This window comes from Nycticebus coucang, chromosome 12 (genome assembly GCF_027406575.1).
Source record: "Nycticebus coucang isolate mNycCou1 chromosome 12, mNycCou1.pri, whole genome shotgun sequence".
Taxonomy (NCBI): domain Eukaryota; kingdom Metazoa; phylum Chordata; class Mammalia; order Primates; family Lorisidae; genus Nycticebus; species Nycticebus coucang.
In genome coordinates, this window is record NC_069791.1 from 69,676,832 (window position 1) to 69,698,362 (window position 21,531).

At 39.6% G+C, this 21,531-nt stretch overlaps 1 protein-coding gene and 1 pseudogene across 2 annotated transcripts; both read right to left on the bottom strand.

The window, feature by feature from the left end:
• Positions 1-4,285: 4,285 nt before the first annotated feature.
• On the bottom strand, positions 4,286-4,601 carry LOC128561326 (cytochrome c, somatic-like; annotated as a pseudogene).
• Positions 4,602-14,356: 9,755 nt separating this feature from the next.
• On the bottom strand, positions 14,357-20,414 carry FAM200A (family with sequence similarity 200 member A). Of its 2 annotated transcripts, none has more exons than XM_053555380.1 (2): positions 20,315-20,414; positions 14,357-16,272 (listed from the first exon to the last, which is right to left on the bottom strand). In XM_053555380.1, exon 2 carries the CDS (start codon positions 16,170-16,172, stop codon positions 14,448-14,450), a length of 1,725 nt encoding a protein of 574 aa, XP_053411355.1. In that variant the 5' UTR covers positions 16,173-16,272; positions 20,315-20,414; the 3' UTR covers positions 14,357-14,447. The 2 variants fall into 2 exon arrangements, 1 of the variants encoding a protein (XP_053411355.1); XR_008373237.1 differs by lacking the exon at positions 14,357-16,272 and adding an exon at positions 19,527-20,236 and having other exon boundaries at positions 20,315-20,412.
• Positions 20,415-21,531: the final 1,117 nt, after the last annotated feature.

The following is a 21,531-nucleotide window of genomic DNA, read 5'->3' on the forward strand; positions in this document are numbered from 1 at the left end:
AAATGTGAACAGCATAATAAACTTGACCTAATTGACAGGTATAGAACAATCCATCAGACAACTAACAATACACATCCTTTGTGAGCACATGCAGAACATTAACAAAAACTGACCATATGCTGAATCATAATGAGTCTCAACAAATTCAAGAAAATTAAAATCAGAGGTCTCTGACTACAGTAGAATTAAGCCTAAAATAGATTTTAAAAAACAACTAGAAAAAATAATGCTGGGAAATCAAGCAATACATTTCTATGGAACCTATGGATCAAAGAAAAAAATCAAAGGGAAAATTATATTTTTACCTAACAATAATGAAAAATGGCATATCATAATTAGATGTAGCTAAAGCCACAGAAAAATATATCACCTCAAATTCATATAGTAGAAAAAAAACTTGAAAATCAATGATCCCATTATAAACAATTACCTAAAAGAGATGGGGAAAGAACAGAAAATTATACCCAAAGAGAGTAGAAACAAAAAATAATAAAAAGAATAGACCAATAAGGTCAGACAAAAAAAAAATTCTAAAAACTAATAGAGCCAATAATTTTGGCCAGGTGTGGTGGCTCATGCCTGTAATCTTCCACTCTGGGAGGCTGAGGTGGGTAGATTGCTTGAACTCAGGAGTTCAAGACCAGCCTGAGCAAGAGTGAGACCCTGTTTCTACTAAAAATAGAAAAATTAGTGGGATGTGGTGGTGTGTGCTTATAGTCTCAACTCCTTGGGAGGCTGAGGTAGGAGAATTGCTTGATCCCAGGAGTTTGAGGTTGCTGTGACCTACGCTGATGTCGTGGCACTCTAGCCTGTGCAACATAGTGAGACTGTCTCTAAATAAATAAATAAATGCTAATAAATTTTATGAAACACTGACGAAACTGACCAAGATGAAAGATGGTCCAAAAAACTGATATCAGGAACAGCTTCTCTCAGTTTTAATATGTGTAGTTGCACAGTTTAACAGTACCTACTAGCACGTGTGGCTATTTTAAATTAAATTACACTAATTTAAATTAAAAATTCAACTCAGTTAAACTAGCCACATTTCAACCACTCCGTATCCACACATGGCTAGTGGCTACCACAGTGGAGATCTCAAATACAGAACTTTCCTGCCATTGCAGAAAGTCCCGTTGGACTGTGCTGTTCTGGACACTGGTGAGTGACCACTGCTGGGAAGCAAGATTTTAAACATGTTTTAGAATCTCCTAATAACTTGCCACCAGATACTGGAGACCTGTCTTGGCAGTGTTCGTTCAGGACTGGAAAGAAGAATTTGGGATTGTGGTTAGAACTAGCCATTGAAAAGCTTAGGAAGTACCACGTGTCAGAAGCAAAAGAAAGTAAAATGGAGTTTCCAGAGTGTGACATCATGTACTGTATGTGAAATCTAAAGTATACTTCTAGCTCTGGAGTAGACTGTATGACAAGAATGAAGCAGGTACACTCTACAGAGGGCGATAGGGTGAGACTCTCAAAAAAAAAAATGAATGAAGCAGGTACAGTGTGAAGAGCTGCCAGAACTACTGTTAGTTTCTTTTTCTTTTCCTTTTTTTTTTTTTCCTTCTTTTGAGACAGTCTCACTCTGTTATCTTGGGGTTGAGTGCTGTGGCATCATCATAGCTCAGAGCAACCTCAAACTCTTGGGTTCAAGTTCTTGCCTCAGCTTCTCGAGTAGCTGGTACTACAGGTGCTGGCCACAACTCTCAGCTAGTTTTTCTATTTTTAGTAGAGATGGGGTCTCATTCTTGCTCAGGCTGGTCTCAAACACCTGAGCTCAGGCAATCCACTTGCCTTGGCCTCCCAGAGTGTTGGGATTACAGATATGAGCACAGCACCTGGCCCATGTGTTAGTTTCTGACCATGAAGGAGTATGTTAAAGAATACACTGAGAAAAGAGTATAATGAACCTCCGTAAACTTGTCACCAACATAGAAAATTATGAACACTTTTTTCTTTTTTTCTATTTTTTTTCCACTGGAATATAAATATATGTATACTTTTTTTTTTTTTTGAGACAGAGTCTCACCATATCACCCAGGGTAGAGTGTTGTGGCGTCACAGCTCATAGCAACCTCACACTCTTGGGCTTAAGGGATTCTCTTGCCTCAGCCTTCCATGTAGCTGGGACTACATTGTTGTTTAGCAGGCCTGGGCTGGGCTTGAACCCTCCAGGCTCAGTGTATATGGCTGGCGCCCTACACACTGAGCTACAGGCGCCAAGCCAGGAATATACATATTTTTTGAGATAGAGTCTCACTTTTTTACCCTCTGTAGAGTACTATGATGTCAGCTCTCAGCAACCTCAAACTCCTGGGCTGAAGCGATTCTTGTGCCTCAGCCTCCCTAGTTAGCTGGGACTACAGGTGCCTGTCACAACATCTGGCTATTTTTTTTTGGGGGGGGGAGTTTAGCAGGCCTGGGCCAGGTTTGAACCCACCAGCCTGGGTGCACGTGGCTGGTGCCCTAACCCCTGAGCTATGGGCGCCCAGCCTTTCACTGGAATATTTTAAAGCAAATCTCACATACAGTATTTCATCCCAAAATACTTCAGTATGTATCTCTGATAGGAAAATTGGTTTTTAACATTGCCACAATACTATTTTCACAATTAACAAAATTAACAATAATTATTTAATATCACCAAGTTAATTTCAAATTCTCCCGACTTCTCAAAAATTATTTTACAGTTAAACAGTACATACATATTTCATTTGGTTGATATGCTTCTTAAGGTTCTTTAAGTCTATTGTAGTTTGTTCTTCTGCAACCTTCTTTTTTTGGCCAAGAAACTTCTACATTTCACTTATGGTACTGTTCAATATGTTTCCCTATCCTCACTGTTTTTTGAAAATGTGTAGTTAAAACTAAAATCCTAATTAAATATGGGTTTAATTCTTTTGACAAGAATACTTCCCACTAAATAATGTCTCTTTTTGTGATGTTGAGATTCTTTTCATTGGGCCCTGGTGTTATTAGCCTGATATGTCCATTATAAAATTCTCCATTAAATTTTCTCTTTCTTTTTTTTTTTTGAGACAGTCTCACTTCATCATCCTTGGTAGAGTGCTGTGGTGTCACAGCTTACAGCAACCTCTAACTCTTGGGTTTAGGCAATTCTCTTGCCTCAGTCTCCCAAGTAGCTAGGACTATAGGCACCTGCCACAACGCCTGGTTATTTTTTGTTGCAGTTTGGCCGGGGCAGGGTTTGAACCCGCCACCCTCAGTATATGAGGCCGGCGCCCTACCCACTGAGCCACAGGCACCGCCCTCTCTATTAAATTTTCACCTACGTGTTTAAGCAGTCACTTAAGATCATTACCTAAATACATAATTTCATTGAAAGTTGCAGAATGATGAGTTTCTAATTTTATTGTTCTTTCTGATTTTACCTGGAACTATGAAATAGAACTTTCTCTTATCAACCAAACTCTGAAACAAATTGTACAGGTGAGCCAGGATAAGTGTTTTCCTTCATTTATTAATTTTTAGATTGCATTGGCACATTAACAATCTCCAAAGCTGACCAGTAAGGCTTCTTTTTGTTTGTTTTGTCTCATCTTGAACTCATTTTTCCTTTCCATAGTTTTTATTTGTTAGATTTGAGAAACTAAAAAAGTAATGAAAAGTCATTTTAAGAAGTGAAATGACTCAAAAGTTTTTTTAAAAGAGAAATGTTAAATATTCTTTTATTTGACATTACACATAAACCACACTAAAATGCCTTTTAATAAATAAAAGGCAGCATTTTAGTAGACCCAGGGAAATTAGATTGGCATAATAAAGATCAAAAGTACAAAGTAAACATTGTTACCTTCTCTCCAGCCCTCACCTTTAACAGGTTAATGAACACCAATTAAAACACCAGTGAGTCTTGCTTGGAAATCCCCAAGCAAGTGAGGGGATTTCCCCAGGATTTAAATATATTCACATAGTCACTTACATAAATCTTAATATAAAACCAATCTTCAATAAGTTTGGGGATGGCAATTTACTATCTTTGTGAAAAGGTAAACATCACTAATTAAATCTGAACATATCTTTAGAAATGGAAAACAGTGATAGCATTTACTGAACTGGAATCACTATCAAAATCCAAAAAGCCGATCATACTCATTTAACCACAAGCCAGTCTTAGTTAAACCGGGATTGTCCAACAAAAATATTCTGTCGCTCATTCGTGATCTGAATTCTGGTAAATGAGACCAATCAAATTATGGTACACATAAAAAAAAGCTGTGAGATATTTCTCTTTTGTAATAAATAAAGCAGTGGCCAACTATTACTGATTTGCAGCTTTTTTGAGATAAGCTATCAAGTCTGCCCTTTCTCCCTTCTTCTTAATGCCAGCGAAGATCATTTTTGTTCCAGGGATGTACTTCTTGGATTCTCCAAATACTCCATCAGTGTATCTTCTCCCCAGGTTATGCCTTTGTTCTTATTGGCGTCTGTGTCAGGAAGCCAGCAGCCTGACCTGTCTTCCTCCCAAAGAGACCATGGAGATTTGGCCCAGTCTTGTGCTTGCCTCCTTTTTCCACAGTATGGCACTGGGCACACTTCTGAACAAAAATCTTCTTGCCTTTCTCAATATCACCCATATTTAATCCGCTGTTTGGTTGCTGACAGTACCAAAGTTCCGAGCTCCAGCCAAGTCCAAGGACACGCTGGGCTGGACCTATTGACTCAAAAGTTTTGTAAAAGAGTTGGCAGTCTCTCTCCACATCCCACTTCCATTTCGATTTACAATTAACTTTTACTATTTATTTATTTATTTTTTGAGACAGAGTCTCACTTTGTGGCTGTGGTAGAGTGCTGTGGTGTCATAGCTCACAGCAACCTCAAACTCTTGGGCTCAAGCAATTCTCTTGCCTCAGCTTCCCAAGCAGTTGGGAGTACAGACACCCACCACAACGCCTTTTTTTTTAGAGATGAGGTCTCACTCTGGTTCAGGCTGGTCTCAAACTTATGAGCTCAGGCAATCCACCCGCCTCAGCTTCCCAGAGTGCTTAGGATTTACAGGCATGAGCCACAGTGCGCAGTCTACAATTAACTCTTAAAAAATAATTTCAAACTTACAGAAAATCTGCAAGAACATAGAGAATTTTCATATACCTCATCAATTTATTAACATTCTACATTTGTTTTATCATTCTGTGTACCACATACACACATATACACATTTACATTGTTTTATATAGAGGTGTGCAACACAATGTATGCTATGTTTTTTTCTCTTTGTCTCTCTCTTTTTTTTTTTTTTTTTAGAGAAGGGGCCTCACTCTTGCTCGCACTGGTCTTAAACTCCTGAGCTCAGGAGGCAATCTACCCGTCTCAGCCTCCCAGAGTGCTAGGATTATAGGCGCAAGCCACCATACCCCGCCTATGCTGTGTTTTTTCCCCAGCACATTTGAGAGTAGATCGCATACATCACACCTCCTACTTCTTAATGTTTAATACAGTCAGGAGTCATTTAATGATGGGTATATGTTTTGAGAAATGTAGTTTCACATTTAGGTGATTTTATTACTGTGTGAATATGATAGAATGTACTCACATAAACAAATGGCACAGCCTACTACATACCTAGGCTATAAGGTTATAGCCTATGACTCCTAGGTTACAAACCTACAGAATATTACTATAATGAGTATTGCAGGCAACTGTAGCACAGTGGTAAGTATTTTGAGTCTAAACCTATGTAAACATAGAAAGGAGACAGTAAAATTATAATATAAAAGAGAAAACATGGCATACCTATATAGAGCACTTTGCCATAAATGGAGATTTCATGACTAGATGTTTCTCTGAGTGAGTCGGTGATGAGTGGTGATTGAATGTGAAGGCCTAGGACATTGTTTCTTTTTGAGACAGTCTTGCTCAGTTGCGGGCGCTTAGAGTGCCATGGCCTCAGCGTACCTTACTGCAACTTGAAACTCCTGGGGTCAAGCAATCCTCCTGCCTCAGCTTCTCAAGTAGCTGGGACAACAGGCACCTGCCAACATGTCCTGCTAATTTTTCTATTTTTATTTTATTTATTTATTTATTTTTGAGTCTCAAGCTATCGCCCTGGGGAGAGTGCTATGGCATCGTAGCTTCCAGGAACTTCCAACATGGGCTCAAGTGATCCTCTTGCCTCAATTTTCCTATTTTTAGTAGAGACAGGGTCTCGCTTTTGCTCAGGATGGTCTCAAACTTGGCCTCCCAGAGTGCTAGGATTACAGGCATGAGCCACTGCACCTGGCCAATTTTTCTATTTTTAGTAGAGATGGGCTCTCACTTTGTTCAAGCTGGTCTCAAACTCCTGAAACTCCTGACCTCAAGCAGTCTTCCCACATTGGTCTCCCAGAGTGCTAGGATTACAGGCATAAGCCTGTGTGCCTGGCCTCTAGGACATTTTGTACACTACTGTCAACATTATAAAAATTGCACACTAAGGCTGGGTACCCTCCCTCCCTTCCTTCTTTTTGACAGAGTCTTGTTTTGTCACCCTGGCTAGACAGCAGCATCACAGTAGCTGACTACTCCTGGGTTCAAGCAATCCTCCTGCCTCAGCCTCCCAAGTAGCTGGGACTATAGGCACAAGTCACAATGCCTGGCTAATTTTTCTATTTTTTGTAGCAATGGTTCTTGCTCTTGCTTTGGCTGGTCTCAAACTCCTCATCTCAAGTGATTCTCCTGCTTGGCTTCATACCACCTCTTTTCAAGACTAACTAAAAAGCTACACAAATCAAGGTAGTAGGATATTGGTGTAAAAGTAGACATGGACAAAAAAAGAAAGTTCTTAAACAGACCTACAATAGTTAAAAAGCTCAATGGAGGCTCGGCGCCTGCCTCTCAAGCAGCTAAGGAACCGGCTACATACACCAGAGCTGGCAGGTTCGAATCCAGCCCAGACCTACCAAACAACGATGACAACTATAACTAAAAAATAGCCGGACATTGTGGCGGGCACCTGTAATCCCAGCTACTCGGGAGGCTGAGACAAGAGAATTGCCTAAGCCCAGGAGTTGGAGGTTGCTGTGAGCTGTGTGACTCCATGGCACTTTACTGAGGGTGACAAAGTGAAATTCTGTCTCTAAAAAAAAAAAAAAATTCTATAAGAAAAGAGGAGAAATTTGCGACCCTGTATTAGATGAGAATTTCTTAGATAGGTTACAGAAAGAATAAATGACATTTTAAAAAAATTGATAATTGAACTTCATCAAAATTTAGAAATTCTGCTCTTCAAATGCTGTTAAGGAAGTAAAAAGATAAGCTATAGATGGGGAGATTTTATCAAAGATATCTAATAAAGAATTTGTGTCTAGACTATATAAAACCAACTCTTATTCCTAAAAAGCCACTCTGTTTTTTAAAATGAGCAAAGGGTTTGACCATAACCAGAGGGTAGATATGGACAGCAAACACTTGAAAACATGCTCAAAATATTAATCATTAGTGAAATGCAAATTAATGCCACAATGAGATACCATTTCGTATTTACTACACTAGTGAAATAAAACCCTGAAAATACAAGGTGTGGACTCACACAGAACTAGAACTTTGCACATTGCTGATGGGAATGCATAAACATAAATAAATATATATTTACCATTTGACCTAGCAATCCCACTGCTAGCTATTACTAAGATAAATGAGATATATGTCCATATATAAGTTCTTATATACAAGTATTTATAGTAGATATATTTAAAATAAAAGCTGGAAAATGAAATACCCATCAACTGGATAAGCTCACTGATATGTGTATACATACTTGCACTATTACTCACTACCTTGATCTCCTTATTCCCTGGGTTTGCTCTTTGGAGATTCTTCCTTGTTCTTTAGCCCCCATGGACCTAATAAAATTGAATGAAATACTGATATGTACAACAATATGGACATATCTCAAAAGCAATATGCTAAGTGAAAGAAGCCAAATACACAGCATTTGGAAAAGACAAAACCATTGGTGGTGTAGGAAAAAAGTGACTGTAAAAGGCATGAGGGGCTTGGTGCCTGTGGCTCAAGTGGCTAAGGCACCAGCCACATACACCTGAGCTGACAGGTTCAAATCCAGCCCTGGCCCGCCCAACAATGATGGCTGTAACAAAAAATAGCAGGGCCTTGTGGTGGGCGCCTGTAGTCCCAGCTACTTGGGAGGTGGAGGCAGGAGAATCACTTGAGTCTAGGAGTTAGAGGTTGCTGTGAGCTGTGATGCCCTAGCACTCTACCCAGGGCAAGAGCTTGAGGCTCTGTCTCAAAAAAAGAAAAGGCATGAGGGAACTTTATGGAAGGAAAGAAATGTACTGTACATGTAAGAAGTGTAAATTTTCTTGCATGTAAAGCGTACCTCAATAAACTTGATTTTTTAAAAAGGAAAATACTAGCTCAGCGCCTGTGGCTCAAGCAACTAAGGCACCAGCCACATACACCTGAGCTGGTGGGTTCAAATCCAGCCTGGGCCTGCCAAACAACAATGATGGTTGCAACCAAAAAATAGCCAGGCGTTGTGGCGGGTGCCTATAGTCCCAGCTACTTGGGAGGCGGAGGCAGGAGCATCACCTGAGACCAGGAGTTGAAGGTTGCTGTGCGCTGTAATGCCATGGCACTCTACCCAGGGCCACAGCTTGAGGCTATGTCTCAAAAAAAAAAAAAAAGAAAAGAAAAGAAAGAAAAGAAAAACAAAATACTAGCAAAAAACTTTATTGAAAGATACAAAAGACAGCTATATCATGTTTCTAGAAAGTAGATAGTAAAGCTGTCAGTTTCCTAACTAATCGATAAATTTAATATAATCTCAACAGATAATTCCTATGTGAATTTTTGGTGGAACTATTTCTAAAGTTAAACCAAGAAAAATAAAGGTATCAGAATTGGCATGAAAGTTTTGAAAATTTAGTATGAGAATCTATTAGGTTCTCATACTACTAGATATTAAACATACTATAAAGATACAATAATGAGCATATTATTGAACTGTTATTAAATCAGGAACAAATAGAACAATGGAGCAGAATAGCATCAAGACTTCCTAGGCACACGTGTGGATCTATTTTACAATTAAAAGTGGCATTTCAAGCCACATTATGATTAAACTGGTAGTTTGTTTAGGGAAAAATAAAATATTAGGTCTATTCCTTATACCACACATAAAATAATTACCAGATTAATCAGAAGTTAAATGCAAAAAACAAAAATCTTAAAAATACCGTTAAGACCGGTAAAAAAAACATGTAAGTTAGATACTGTATGAATTATAAAAAAATAAAATGGCAGTTGAGAGAGAGTTTTTTTATATTATGGAAAACCAGTTGATAGAATAGTGGCCTATGAAAACTTGGAAGGTAATCTATATGCCTATTGAACAAGAACTCTATGGGAAGTGGGTGGAAGGAGACAGAAATTTAGCGTATCTTAATTGCTTCTTGCTGACTTTGTCCAGGTATTATAAGAAAAGCATGAACCTGGTAAATAATTGACCAGTTTACAAGCAGAAATGGAAGGTGGCTCGGCGCCTGTGGCTCAAGCAGCTAAGGTGCCAGCCACATACACCTGAGCTGGTGGGTTCGAATCCAGCCCGGGCCTGACAAACAACAATGATATTTGCAACCAAAAAATAGCCGGGTGTTGTGGCAGGCACCTGTAGTCCCAGCTACTTGGGAGGTGGAGGCAGGAGAATCGCTTGAACCCAGGAGTTGGAGGTTGCTGTGAGCTGTGATGCCACATCACTCTAGCCAGGGCCACAGCTTGAGGCTCTGTCTCAAAAAAAAAAAAAAAAAAAAAGAAAGAAAAGAAGTGGAAGTTAATAAAGAAGGTCCGCAGGTTAAGAGTTTTCAAGATTGGGAAGGTAACTGTTTCTGTAGCCTATGGGTGGAATGGACCCTGAGCAACAAACCTGTCCTGCTGTCTTGCTTTCCAAACCTAATGTTTTAGATGGCCTTAAGGTAGCCACCATCAAGTTGAAAGAAAGGTATAGAGAGAAGAAATAATAATAAGAAGAAAGCAGACATAAGAGTTACAATCTAAAACAAACAAAAAAAAACCTTTGGGTTTAGTAACTGACACATGGGAAATGACTGGAAGCAAATAGACCAAACATTCACTAAATCTGAGGGCAAACTATACACAGAAACTAGTACCTTGACTTGAAAAAGCCCAGTTGCATAAAAACCTTGGGACTTCATTTAAATCTGCCACAGCAGGAGTCTGGAAAAATTTAGGTTCCCTAGGAAACCATTACTTTTCAACACTCATTTCATATTGCTACATGAAGGATAAAAGATAAGAATCTCCAAAGGGCAAATTTAGGGACCATAGAGTTCAAGGTCAAAGGAGATTACACTCAGAAAATAGGTCTTTTTCCCTTCATGGAGACTGACTAATCCCTCTCTCTGGAATGTTAAAAAAATAATATTCAATTTAAAAATATTAAAAAGAAATACATATATGTAGAATATATATAGAGAGAACATATATATATATATATATATATACACACACACATATATATGTAGGGTTCTCAACCTTATCATTCTAGAATGGGAGTTTTCAGGGGTTTTTTTTATTGTTTCAGGTTAATTTGAAGGTGCAAATAATTAGGTTACAATGTTTGCATTTGTTAGGTAGAGTCCCTCTTATAATTGTGTCCTGCCCCCAAGAAGTGTGCCGTACATCCTAACATTGTGCACATTAAGTGGGAGTGGGAGTTTTTGCTGCAGTTACCTTGCTCCTGCTTCACTACTGTAAATTGGGTGTATCCTCGGAGTAGAGAAAAGAAGAGCAGATGAACTGTTCATAGGTCACTTCGAAGGACCAAAAGGAATCACATGCAGGCCTGCTGGACAGAAGTGTGCAAAATCCAGAGATCCTGGACCTTGAACTGAAGTTCCTGGATGGGATTTTGAGTTCTCTTTCTTGGAGAAGAAATAAATGTATTTAATCCACATATGGGGAAGATACTAGGGTCAGAGGGAATAACCGTGGCAGAGGATGCTGGATTTGGACAATTCATTCTCCCTTTTTTTCATCTATCTGGCTTTATTACATTTCCTAGCTTTTTTTTTTTTTTAGACAGAGTCTCAAGCTCTTGCCCTGAGTATGGTGCTATGGCATCACAGCTCACAGCAACCTCCAACTCCTGGGCTCAAGCGATTCTCCTGCCTCCACCTCCCAAGTTGCTGGGATTACAGGCACCCGCCACAACGCCCGGCTATTTTTTGGTTGCAGCCGTCATTGTTGTTTGGTGGGCCCGGGCTGGATTTGAACCCACCAGCTCAGGTGTATGTGGCTGGCGCCTTAGCTGCTTGAGCCACAGGCACCGAGCCCATTTCCTAGCTTTTACTGCAATTAAATGTGGTCCTGTGATTAAGGTTTTGCTAATGGAGTATAAGCAGAAAGTTGGTTCGAAACTTGCAGGTCAATCCCATAAAACTTTCTACATACATTTCTTCTATGCTTGGAATTCCTCCCATGAGTTGGAAAGGTCTGCCATAATCAGGATGACATTGGAAACCATGTGCTGAAGAGAACAGAGACCTGGATCTCTGAATGACTGCATTTGAATAGAACTCACCTACCCATCTCAAAGTAGAACTGCCCTGGGGTAGAACCTCTATCGTTGACCACCTACCTACAATGAGCGCCTCTTAAAGTTGACCTAATTTTCATAGACTGGACATGCACCACATGTACATGTCAGTACAGTAGGTTAAGTTTCTTATGTTGACCTTCTCTGTATGTTGACCAGTTTGTTACAGTCTCTCTGATGGTCAACTCACAGAGGTTCTACTGTATTTATTTTGTTAATGAAATAAACTTCTATTTTATTTGGACCATTACATTCTGGGCCTACATACTTTGGCTGCTTTTAATGCATTTATGTAGGGAAATCTCTATTATGATACAAAACCCAGAAGTCACAAAGGAAAAGACTGACAGATTTTGCTACATCAGAAATGCCATTTTTTTCTATATGGAATATAAACAAAGATAACATAGACATGAAGAATATGTTTACATGACACATAGTAGGCAAGAGATTAATATCCATTCTGATGAGAGCTCACACACATTAAAGAATAAAAATGGATAAAGAATATTAATTCAAAAATGCAAACGGATAGTACACATATAAAAATGCTCCATCTCATTAGTAATCAGGAATATGTAAAAATTTTTCTTAAAGCAAAATAAACATTTTAATCTTTTTATCTTAGGTTTTTGTTTTCTGAAACAGGGTCTTGTTTTGTTGCCTGGGCTAGAGTGCAGTGGTATCATCGTAGTTCACAGCAACTTTAAACTCTTGGGCTCAAGCAATCCTCTTGCCTCAGTCTTCCTGAGTAGCTGGTACTATAGGCACATGTCCAGCTAATTTTTCCAATTTTGTAGAGACTGGGTCTCACTATTGTACAGGCTGGTTTCCAAGTCCTGGCCTAAAGCAATCCTTCTACCTCAGCCTCCCGAAATGTTAAGATTACAGGCATTAGCCACTATGCCTGGCTTCTTTTAGTTGTTTTAACTATTTATCTTGAATAGATGTTTTTTTTTTTTTTTTTTTTTTAGTTTCTGGTTGGGGCTGCATTTGAACCCGTTACCTCCGGCATATCGGGCTGGTGCTCTACTCCTTTGAGCCATAGGCACCACCCTTGAATAGATGTTTTTAGAGTATAATATAGAAGTGACAGCCTGGTTTTCCCTCATTAAGTAATCTTTAAAAGTTTCCCAAGAAGGGAAAAATGAGGCAAAAAGAAAGAAAACAAAGTAAGGCAGAGTCAGCTTTAGACAGTTAAGATAGTTAAGTTAAAACATAGAAAACGAGGAGGGTATGTCTACTATATTAAGTAAAGTGATGTCTTCTAGACACAAAACAATCTCATGAGGTTTATTTGCCTTTTTGTTTAAGGAACTTCTCAAATGAACCATTTCATCACATCCAAAGTTTTCTGCCAAAGTGGCCATTGTAATTCCAAATTGTACCTGATGAAACTGTGCTAGTGAGATACTTAAGAGTTATATAATAGTGAGAAAACACGAAGGAAGCAGGTATTTGGTCCAGAAGAGGCAGGATTTTAGAATGAGAAGACCCTGTAAAATCTGTCATGGTCCCTAAAGATGGTGCTCATGCAGAAACATGCATCCCGGAACTTGACCAAAGGCCAGTTGTCAGCAATCAACAAGATAGACAAATCTTAATTCTGGGCAGAGGAAACTAAACAAAGCAGTCCTCAAGGGTACAAAGATACCCCTATCTTCATTCACCTTGGATTCTATTTCACAGGGCCCACACTGTTCCAACTATACCAGTAACACTTAACACTTGCCCTGTACTGAAGCGTGGAACTCCCTTCAGTTTCAGTTGTGATTCTCAACATAGCTCATGGAATTTTTGCATTCAGTACCCGTTACTTATTTTGCAGTTCTTAGATCTGTTAGACGTGTGCTGCCTCTCTCTTATATAATGGCTGGAGGTCATGTCAGTTCATAACTCTTGATGGTTCCCCATCACCTGGCTTTTCTGTAGATGCTACCCACGGGTTTCAATTTTGCAATCCTATTTGCCATGTATTTTTAGGGAGAGACTTTGGGATATTAAAAAATTATGCTACTATCATCACTATCTTCTCTCTTGTATCCTTTTTGGTAACAAGGAATACCACAGAAATAGCCCAATGGACTACCTAAACATCTCATTTCCTAGAATTGTAACACATGCCCCTTGCTTAATAAACAGTGCAAAGGAGGATGGTGTTAATCCTCCTTGGATGGCTAAACCTAGATTAGCATCAAGACTCACTTCCTGGAATGAGAACAAAAAGAGAAAAGCACATAGACAACTAGAGGGTGAGTAACTGGGTATAAACAGAGCTCTGCCAGAGAAGAAAAAGCACAGCAGCAATGGTAGCCAGGGTAACAGACTTTAGTATAAAACTAAGATGTTAAGAGCACTATTTTCCAAAGTTCTTGACAGTAGGCATCATAGAAGTATGTATCATTGGGCTGGGTGCTGTGGCTCACGCCTGTAATCCTATCCCTCTGGGAGGCTGAGGTGGGTGGATTGCCTGAGCTCACAGGTTCGAGACCAGCCCAAGCAAAAGCAAGACCCCATCTCTAAAAAAAAACCAGCCAGGTTTTGTGGCAGGTTCCTGCAGTCCCAGCTACTTGGGAGGCTGAGGCAAGAGAATAGTTTGAGCCCAAGAGTTTGAGGTTGCTGTGAGCTGTGACACCACAGCACTCTACCGAGGGCAACAAGTAAAGACTGTCTCAAAAAAAACAAAAAAAGAAAAGAAATATCTATCACCTTGTACTCACACATACATTTATGTAACTAAGTTTCATGAAACAACACTATGTGGGAAAATAAAAACCTAGTTAATTACAAGTATAATTTTATTAACATTTAAATACAACATACCACAAAATCCCTTAAAAAGTACAAACACAAAATTTTGTGAAGATTTTATTTAATGTGATGGGTGTGCTTGCCTGTTCATAAGTTCCTTCCAGTCAGGAATGCACGAAGATAATGCTACCCGCATGTCTGGTGCACTATTGAGCCGATTTCTTTTCTTTGTTTTTAATCGTGTCAAGATTGAAAATCCTAGTTCACACAAATAAGTAGTTGTGAATGGTAACAACAGCAATATGCTCTTTCTACTTAGCAATGGAAATTCACCTTTAATCTTAATCCAAAATGTTGATAAACTTAATGTCTTATAATAATTCTTCAGTATGAATGAAGAAGTAAGCTGTAATAATTCATTCTCTTCTTCAGGCTCCAAGTTTAATTCAATTATTGATTCTGGGTTTTGAAAAGCAAACGGATCTTTCATCCAAATATTTTTCTTTAACAATTCAAATTTCTCTTGTGGAAAGTAATAATTAAAGGTTTGAGACAAAGAGTTAAGATGCAGCAATATCTCTAATTTTACTTCTTTTAAGCAATCTTCATTAATAATGTTCTCTTCAATGTGTTGCAACAAAGTTGGGAACATATAGTAGCTAGGGTGATCGCTTTTAAGTCTTACTTGCCACAATGACAATGTCTTTTGGAATCCTAGAATATGTTCAAAATATTGAAATATATCATTGTTTTTCCCCTGTATTTTCAAACTTAATTCATTGAAAACACCAAAAATATCACTTAAATATGCCAATTTTGTTATCCAAATGCCATCTTCAAAAATATTTGCCAAATGAGATTGCTTTTCAATAAGAAAAATGTAAATCTCATTCCTAAGTTCATATACTTTGCGCAATACTTTTCCTTGAGATAACCACCGAACTTCTGTATGCAACAGTAAGTGGGTATGGTTAATTCCAATCTCTGAACAAAATATTTCAAGGAGTCTGCTGTTCAGTGAACTTCCTTTAATAAAATTAACAATTTTCACTGCATTTTTCAAAACATGCATGAGACTTGGTGGAATTTCTTTGGATACCAAAGCTTCACAATGAATAAAACAGTGATTCCAAAGAGCATTGTTATGGGTGGCTTCTAACAATTTTTCAATAACTTTGCTATGTTTTCCAGTCATATTTGCTGCTCCATCACTTGAAATTCCTTTACAATTTTCCCAGTTTAATTTATATTGACCAATAATGCACTTTTCTAGTTCAGCAAATAAGTCTAATCCAGTTATATGTGAATTTAAATTTAAACAACACAAAAGATCTTCTACAAAATCATCTTGCCACACATACCTGACATAAACTAAGAGTGTTGGACAACTTGCAATATCAGTGCTCTCATCAAGTTGGATCGCGAAGTCTATACCGGACTGTAGCCGTGTAATAAGCATTGCTTCTAAATGTTTTGCAATAGTACAGATCCGACGAGATATTGTGTTATCACTGAGAGGTATAGTTCTTAGTTTATCAGCTGATTTATCATCAAAAATTGTACGTACCATATCCATACATGCTGGAAGAATAATTTTTTCAGCAGCTGTGTGGGCCATTTTCTCCTTTGCCACTCGATATGCAACTAAATATGATGACAGTAAGGCTCTCTCATTCATAGTTGTAGAGCGACTAAGAAACTGTGGTGATGACTCTACATTATTTTTTACCTTTTGAAAATGGTCTTCATTTTCATCTTCTTCCTTGACCTTTGCTATAACTATGCCTTCCATCTCTTGGGTATTCTGGGGGGACAAATCTTTAGTAACCCTTGAGTCAGCAGTCATTATTCAGGTTGCAGGAACAGGCTCACTTGATCCAAATAGGGTGTTTTGTAGGGCTGTCCTTTGTGATCTAGGAGGTTTTATGCGATTGGTTTTTGCTATCCTGCAAAAACCAGGTAGAAAACTTTAATAGCAGTACTAAAAAGCAACATTGTATTGCTATGCTACTAACAACTCATAAGTTATAATAGCTAGAGTGAGACCCTGTCTCTAAAAATAATTATCATTCATGTTAGCTATATGTCAGGCAGATTTGGTGCAATACATATATAGCTCCTTCTTAATATTCATGGAAACTTAATGAGGTACACATGACTATTATGACTATTTTACAGATGAAAAGTAGAAGTTGAGAAAAATTAAATGTGTCTAACAATACAGTGTTAACAGAACCAGTACTCAAACTCTGAAAACAGTGTTGTAAGTATGCTGTTACATAGCCAAATCAAAAAAGGTATCAGGTTACTTTTAAAAGTAATCACAGGGTGGTGCCTGTGGCTCAAAGAGGTAGGGTGCCGGCCCCATATGCCAGGGGTGGTGGGTTCAAACCGAGCCCTGGCCAAAAACTGCAAAAAAAAAAGAGTAATCACAAAGGAGGGTGGACAAGATAATCCATTGGAGCACAGGGAAAAGAATTAGAATTAAGAAGAAATTAAGTGTTTATTGCAAAGTCAAACAGTAAAAAAAAAAAAAAAAAAAAGAAATTAAGTTGTATAATTATATGAATACTGGAACATTTAGTGTTACACAGATCCATGAGATATTCTAGAGCAGCACTTCTCAATCTGTGGGTCATGTATTAAAGGGCCATGGTATTAGGAAGGTTGAGAACCACTGTTCTAGAGGAAGAATGAGATTGTGATAACAGATGGGGGCTGACAAGATATCTTCATTTGCTTGCTTTTAGTATATTGCAGTATCTCACTGTTTATATGAACCTGATGGATTTATGGACATTATTTGGTTTTACTAAACTAACCTTCAAAATTTGATCAGATGGCTTAAATGACTAGTGTGAAGAAATACATACCACATAATACCAGGTATGTCAAGGATGGATTGAATTGTCCTGAGAATAGCTAGGGAAAAGGATGCTCCAAGGATTCATTGCTTTGACTAACTTTATCCAATACTGGAAGCTAATGCAATTCCTGCACATTTTTATTTATTTATTTTTTTAAGGCAGAGTCTTACTCTGTTGCCCTGGGTAGAATGCCACGGCGTCCTCATAGCTCACAGCAACCTCAAAACCCTTGGGCTCCAGCGATTCTCTTGCCTCAGCCTCCCAAGTAGCTGGGACTATAGGCACCCACCACAATGCTTGGCTATTTTTAGAGACAGGGTCTCGCTCTAGCTCAGGTCGGTCTTGAACTCCTGAGTTCAGGCAATCCGCCCCCCTTGGCCTCCCAGAGTGCTAGGATTACAGGCATGAGCCACCTCGCCTGTCTAATTCCTGTAAACCTTAATTTCATTCTCTTATTCATTAATGTATGAGAACCATTAGAGAAAATGACTCTCAAATTTATCCCCTGCCCCATGTCCATTTCTAGACTAGAATTCAGGCTCACATTACCTCTAGCATAGATCACTGCAATAATCTACTTAGCTGCAACTTCTCCCTATTCCAAATCAAACTACATAATAGAGTCTGAACAGTATTGCTAGAGCATAGCTCTGACGGGATCCCTTTCCTCTCAAAAATTGAGCATAAATCCCATTACAAGGTCACCATACTACGACATTCTTCAAGTCTTTCCTCCCATTTCCTCACATACTCTACACTTGAGCCAAACTGGACTCACCAATCAACATATGCTGATTTCCCATCCACTTCCCTTTCCCCAGAACAATCTACTTCTCTAACTCTACCTTTCAAAATTGTACCCCTTCTTGAAGCCCATTAAGCCCTTCCTGACAGCTCTAATTTGTTTTTGTCCCATCTTACAGCATTTCTAGTCTTTGTCATCATTTGCATTGCCATTTTTATCCTCATCTTCCTACTACTACATTTTCTGTGCTTATTTCCCTTCATTTTTAGTGATACAGCTCCCCAAAGCTCCATTCTGTCCCTTACTGTAGCAGTATAAATCAGAATGAAGGGAATCCAAAGAGGAGACAAACATGAAAGAGACAGGGCTGTGGCCAGGAGGAGCATAATTACTACTCTTTAACTTGGACAGTCCCTCACAGAGTATTACCCTGCTCCAATTCAGGTACAAAACCCTGTAATGGGTTTTGTTAATTTTTTTTTTCTTTGGAAACAGAGCCTCAAGCTGTCGCCCTGGGTAGAGTGCCGAGGCATCACAGCTCACAGCAACCTCCAACTCCTGGGCTCAAGCCATTCTCCTGCCTCCACCTCCCAAGTAGCTGGGACTACAGGCACCCGCCACAACACCTGGCTATTTTTTTGTTGCAGCCATCATTTTTGTTTGGTGGGCCTGGGCTGGATTTGAACCCGCCAGCTCAGGTGTATGTGGCTGGCCCCTTAGCTGCTTGAGCCACAGGCGCCAAGCCTTGTTAAAGTTTTTGCCTGTTCCCAGTACCCAGTCCTCTCTTGACTTTAGACTCACGGTCTCCCCTACTTGTTTGATATATAATATTTTGACAGCTCTTGCCCTAGAATTTAATTTTTAACACCTTCATGCCTTACCTCAGCTAGACTACTCCTTAAAGATGGTCTTTTGCTTTCATTGTTGACTGTAAGTCATTTAACATAGTTCCTTGCAATGAGAAGCTATTTAAAAAAATTTTGTCAGAATGAAATAACAGACTTTTCCTGCTCATTTGGAGAAAGTTCAACAAATTCATCACAGGCCTATAATTTCAGGACTTGGAAGGATATGTCATTTATAAATTAAGAGAGTTCATTATAATATGATTGTCAGATTTGTAAAACATCTGAGTGAGAATGAGAGGTGTATTATATACCAGTATAGGTTTAAAATACACAATAAAGTTTATGTCCATGGGTAAGTTATATAAATGTTTCCCTTTATACCTCCCTGTGTAACCAAACTATTTCCCTGGCAAATAGTAAGGTTTCATTGATCTGCTTACAATGTATTCTCCACATTTGTTAATTAATTGCCCGTGATCTACTTAGCACTGGTCTGTATAATGTTTTCTTAGATTACTGTCACTTAGCCATTCTCAATAATGGGAGTAACTTTTTGTATGCTGGTGGCACAGCAAGAAATGCGGGTGAGGCATTGTGTTTTGCCTAGCTAAATTTTTGTTTAAATTAAGTCTATCATTGAATTCCAAAGTTGGAAGGGCCCTTGAGATAACCTATTTTATTTATGACAAATTTGAGACCTGAAGGGTCTATGTGTTTCTTCAATGAACATCCTGCTTATCAGTGGCAGAGGGCGCTCCTAACTGGCGTCCTAATGGCCCATCCCGCTTTCCACTGCATCACCCACAAACTCCCTTCACTACTCACTTCTCCAAGTTAAACAAAGTCACTTCCCACAACTGAACCCTCCCCATATCCAAAATTACTCATTTTAAAAGTCTATCAACTCCAGAAACTGAAAGAAAAAGAATGAAATGTGTATGATCCTTTTCTATTGCATCCAAATCACTTCTTTATTCAATAGGCTTCAGACACACACTCAGCTCCACCATAATGGTGGTGGTTTGAGGGTGAACAGATATCCGCGAGACTTAACAAGCCCGTCCAATTAAAAAAAAAAAAAAGCCAGTGAAATTTGGTTTCCTCTAAGGTCCCCCGAATTTTAACAACTGGGGAGCCCTAGGAAGCCGGTAAAAAAAAGCCGTCACCGGCAAGAAAACAAATGGGGACAAGTGGTGAACACAAAAATTGGAGTAGGGTCATTTTCTCCGCGACTCCTTGGGGGCGAAAACCAAGGACTGAGGACCCAGAAGGCAAGTGCAGGTGTCCTCTCCCCAGTCTCAGGAGTATCCATCCCAGTGCACAAACCGAAACTTGGCTCCTTTCCCGCCTGAACCCCGGGACGTCTCTGCTGGGACACAAAGTGTCGTACCGCCGAGGCTGGGACTAGGGATGAGGACATGGGCCCCAGTTCATCCCATTCGGGGGCATCCTGGAGGGACAGAGGAGCACAGCCGCACATATCCACCTTTGTCCCCGCCCGTGCTCCCCGGCAGCACCCACGTCTCACCGTGAAACTCAGAGAAGTCTGGGGTGCTAGGATAGAAAAGAGGTGTGACTCGGGGAATCGAAGGGCATTGTACTCGGACACAGATGGTCCGGTCGTCCAGACAGAGCTGCTGAAGAGCCGGAAGTGCGTCACACCCGCCTTCCGGGACAGCGCTTCCCTTGAGAGTTCTCTCTAGGACGCGGGAGGACTTCGCGTCCCTGTTCCCAAGTAGCTGTGCACTTTGGAGGATATTGCTTCTGGGCTTGTTGGCTTCAAGGATGCACTGGGACGGGGAGAGGAGAGGTTTCCCTTCACTCTGCCCTCTCACACATTTATGTTTCTTTTATTTTTCTTATCGATGGCAATAATTGTAATGGTTATACTTATCAAACAACAGTAATACTTTAGTGATTGTGTATCTGTGGTGCAAGAAGTGAAACAAAGGTGTAGACAGAGGAAGATAAAGCATAAAAGATCTCACAAACCTATGTGGTTGCTTCTCCTGGACCCTGATTATTTTTCACTGACAACTGAATGAACAGTATTTTAGAATACTTGGTCTATGGCCAACAAACTTTCTTTCCAACACTAGATATAAGATTTTGTCTGAGCTTGGCTAATGTTTCCAGGGAGTTTTCTGGGTAACGATACTGAAATTAGTACAGTAAGTTGAATTTGAGGCATTTTTGCTGTCAAAGTGTTATTACAATAATATGGCTTCTACCATTACTTCCTGAGTAGGTCAGGAATAATTTTTATAAAACAATAACTGGGGCGGCGCCTGTGGCTCAGTGAGTAGGGCGCCGGCCCCATATGCCGAGGGTGGCGGGTTCAAACCCAGCCCCGGCCAAACTGCAACAAAAAAATAGCCGGGCGTTGTGGCGGGCGCCTGTAGTCCCAGCTGCTCTGGGAGGCTGAGGCAAGAGAATTGCGTAGGCCCAGGAGTTAGAGGTTGCTGTGAGCCATGTGACGCCAGGGCACTCTACCCGAGGGCGGTACAGTGAGACTCTGTCTCTACAAAACAAACAAACAAACAAAAACAATAACTGAAATTTTGAATGGCTGTGACATGACTCTATGTTCTGAGACATTTGTGGCAGAGCTCACCAATGGAAAAGCCACCTGTTATAGAGCTTACCTATGACTAGTTGGTATCCTGAATTATCTTCTAAGCTGTGACCAATGTCCCATTTCTTATTTTTTGTCTTACTACTTCCCCATAACTCTTTCCAGTCATC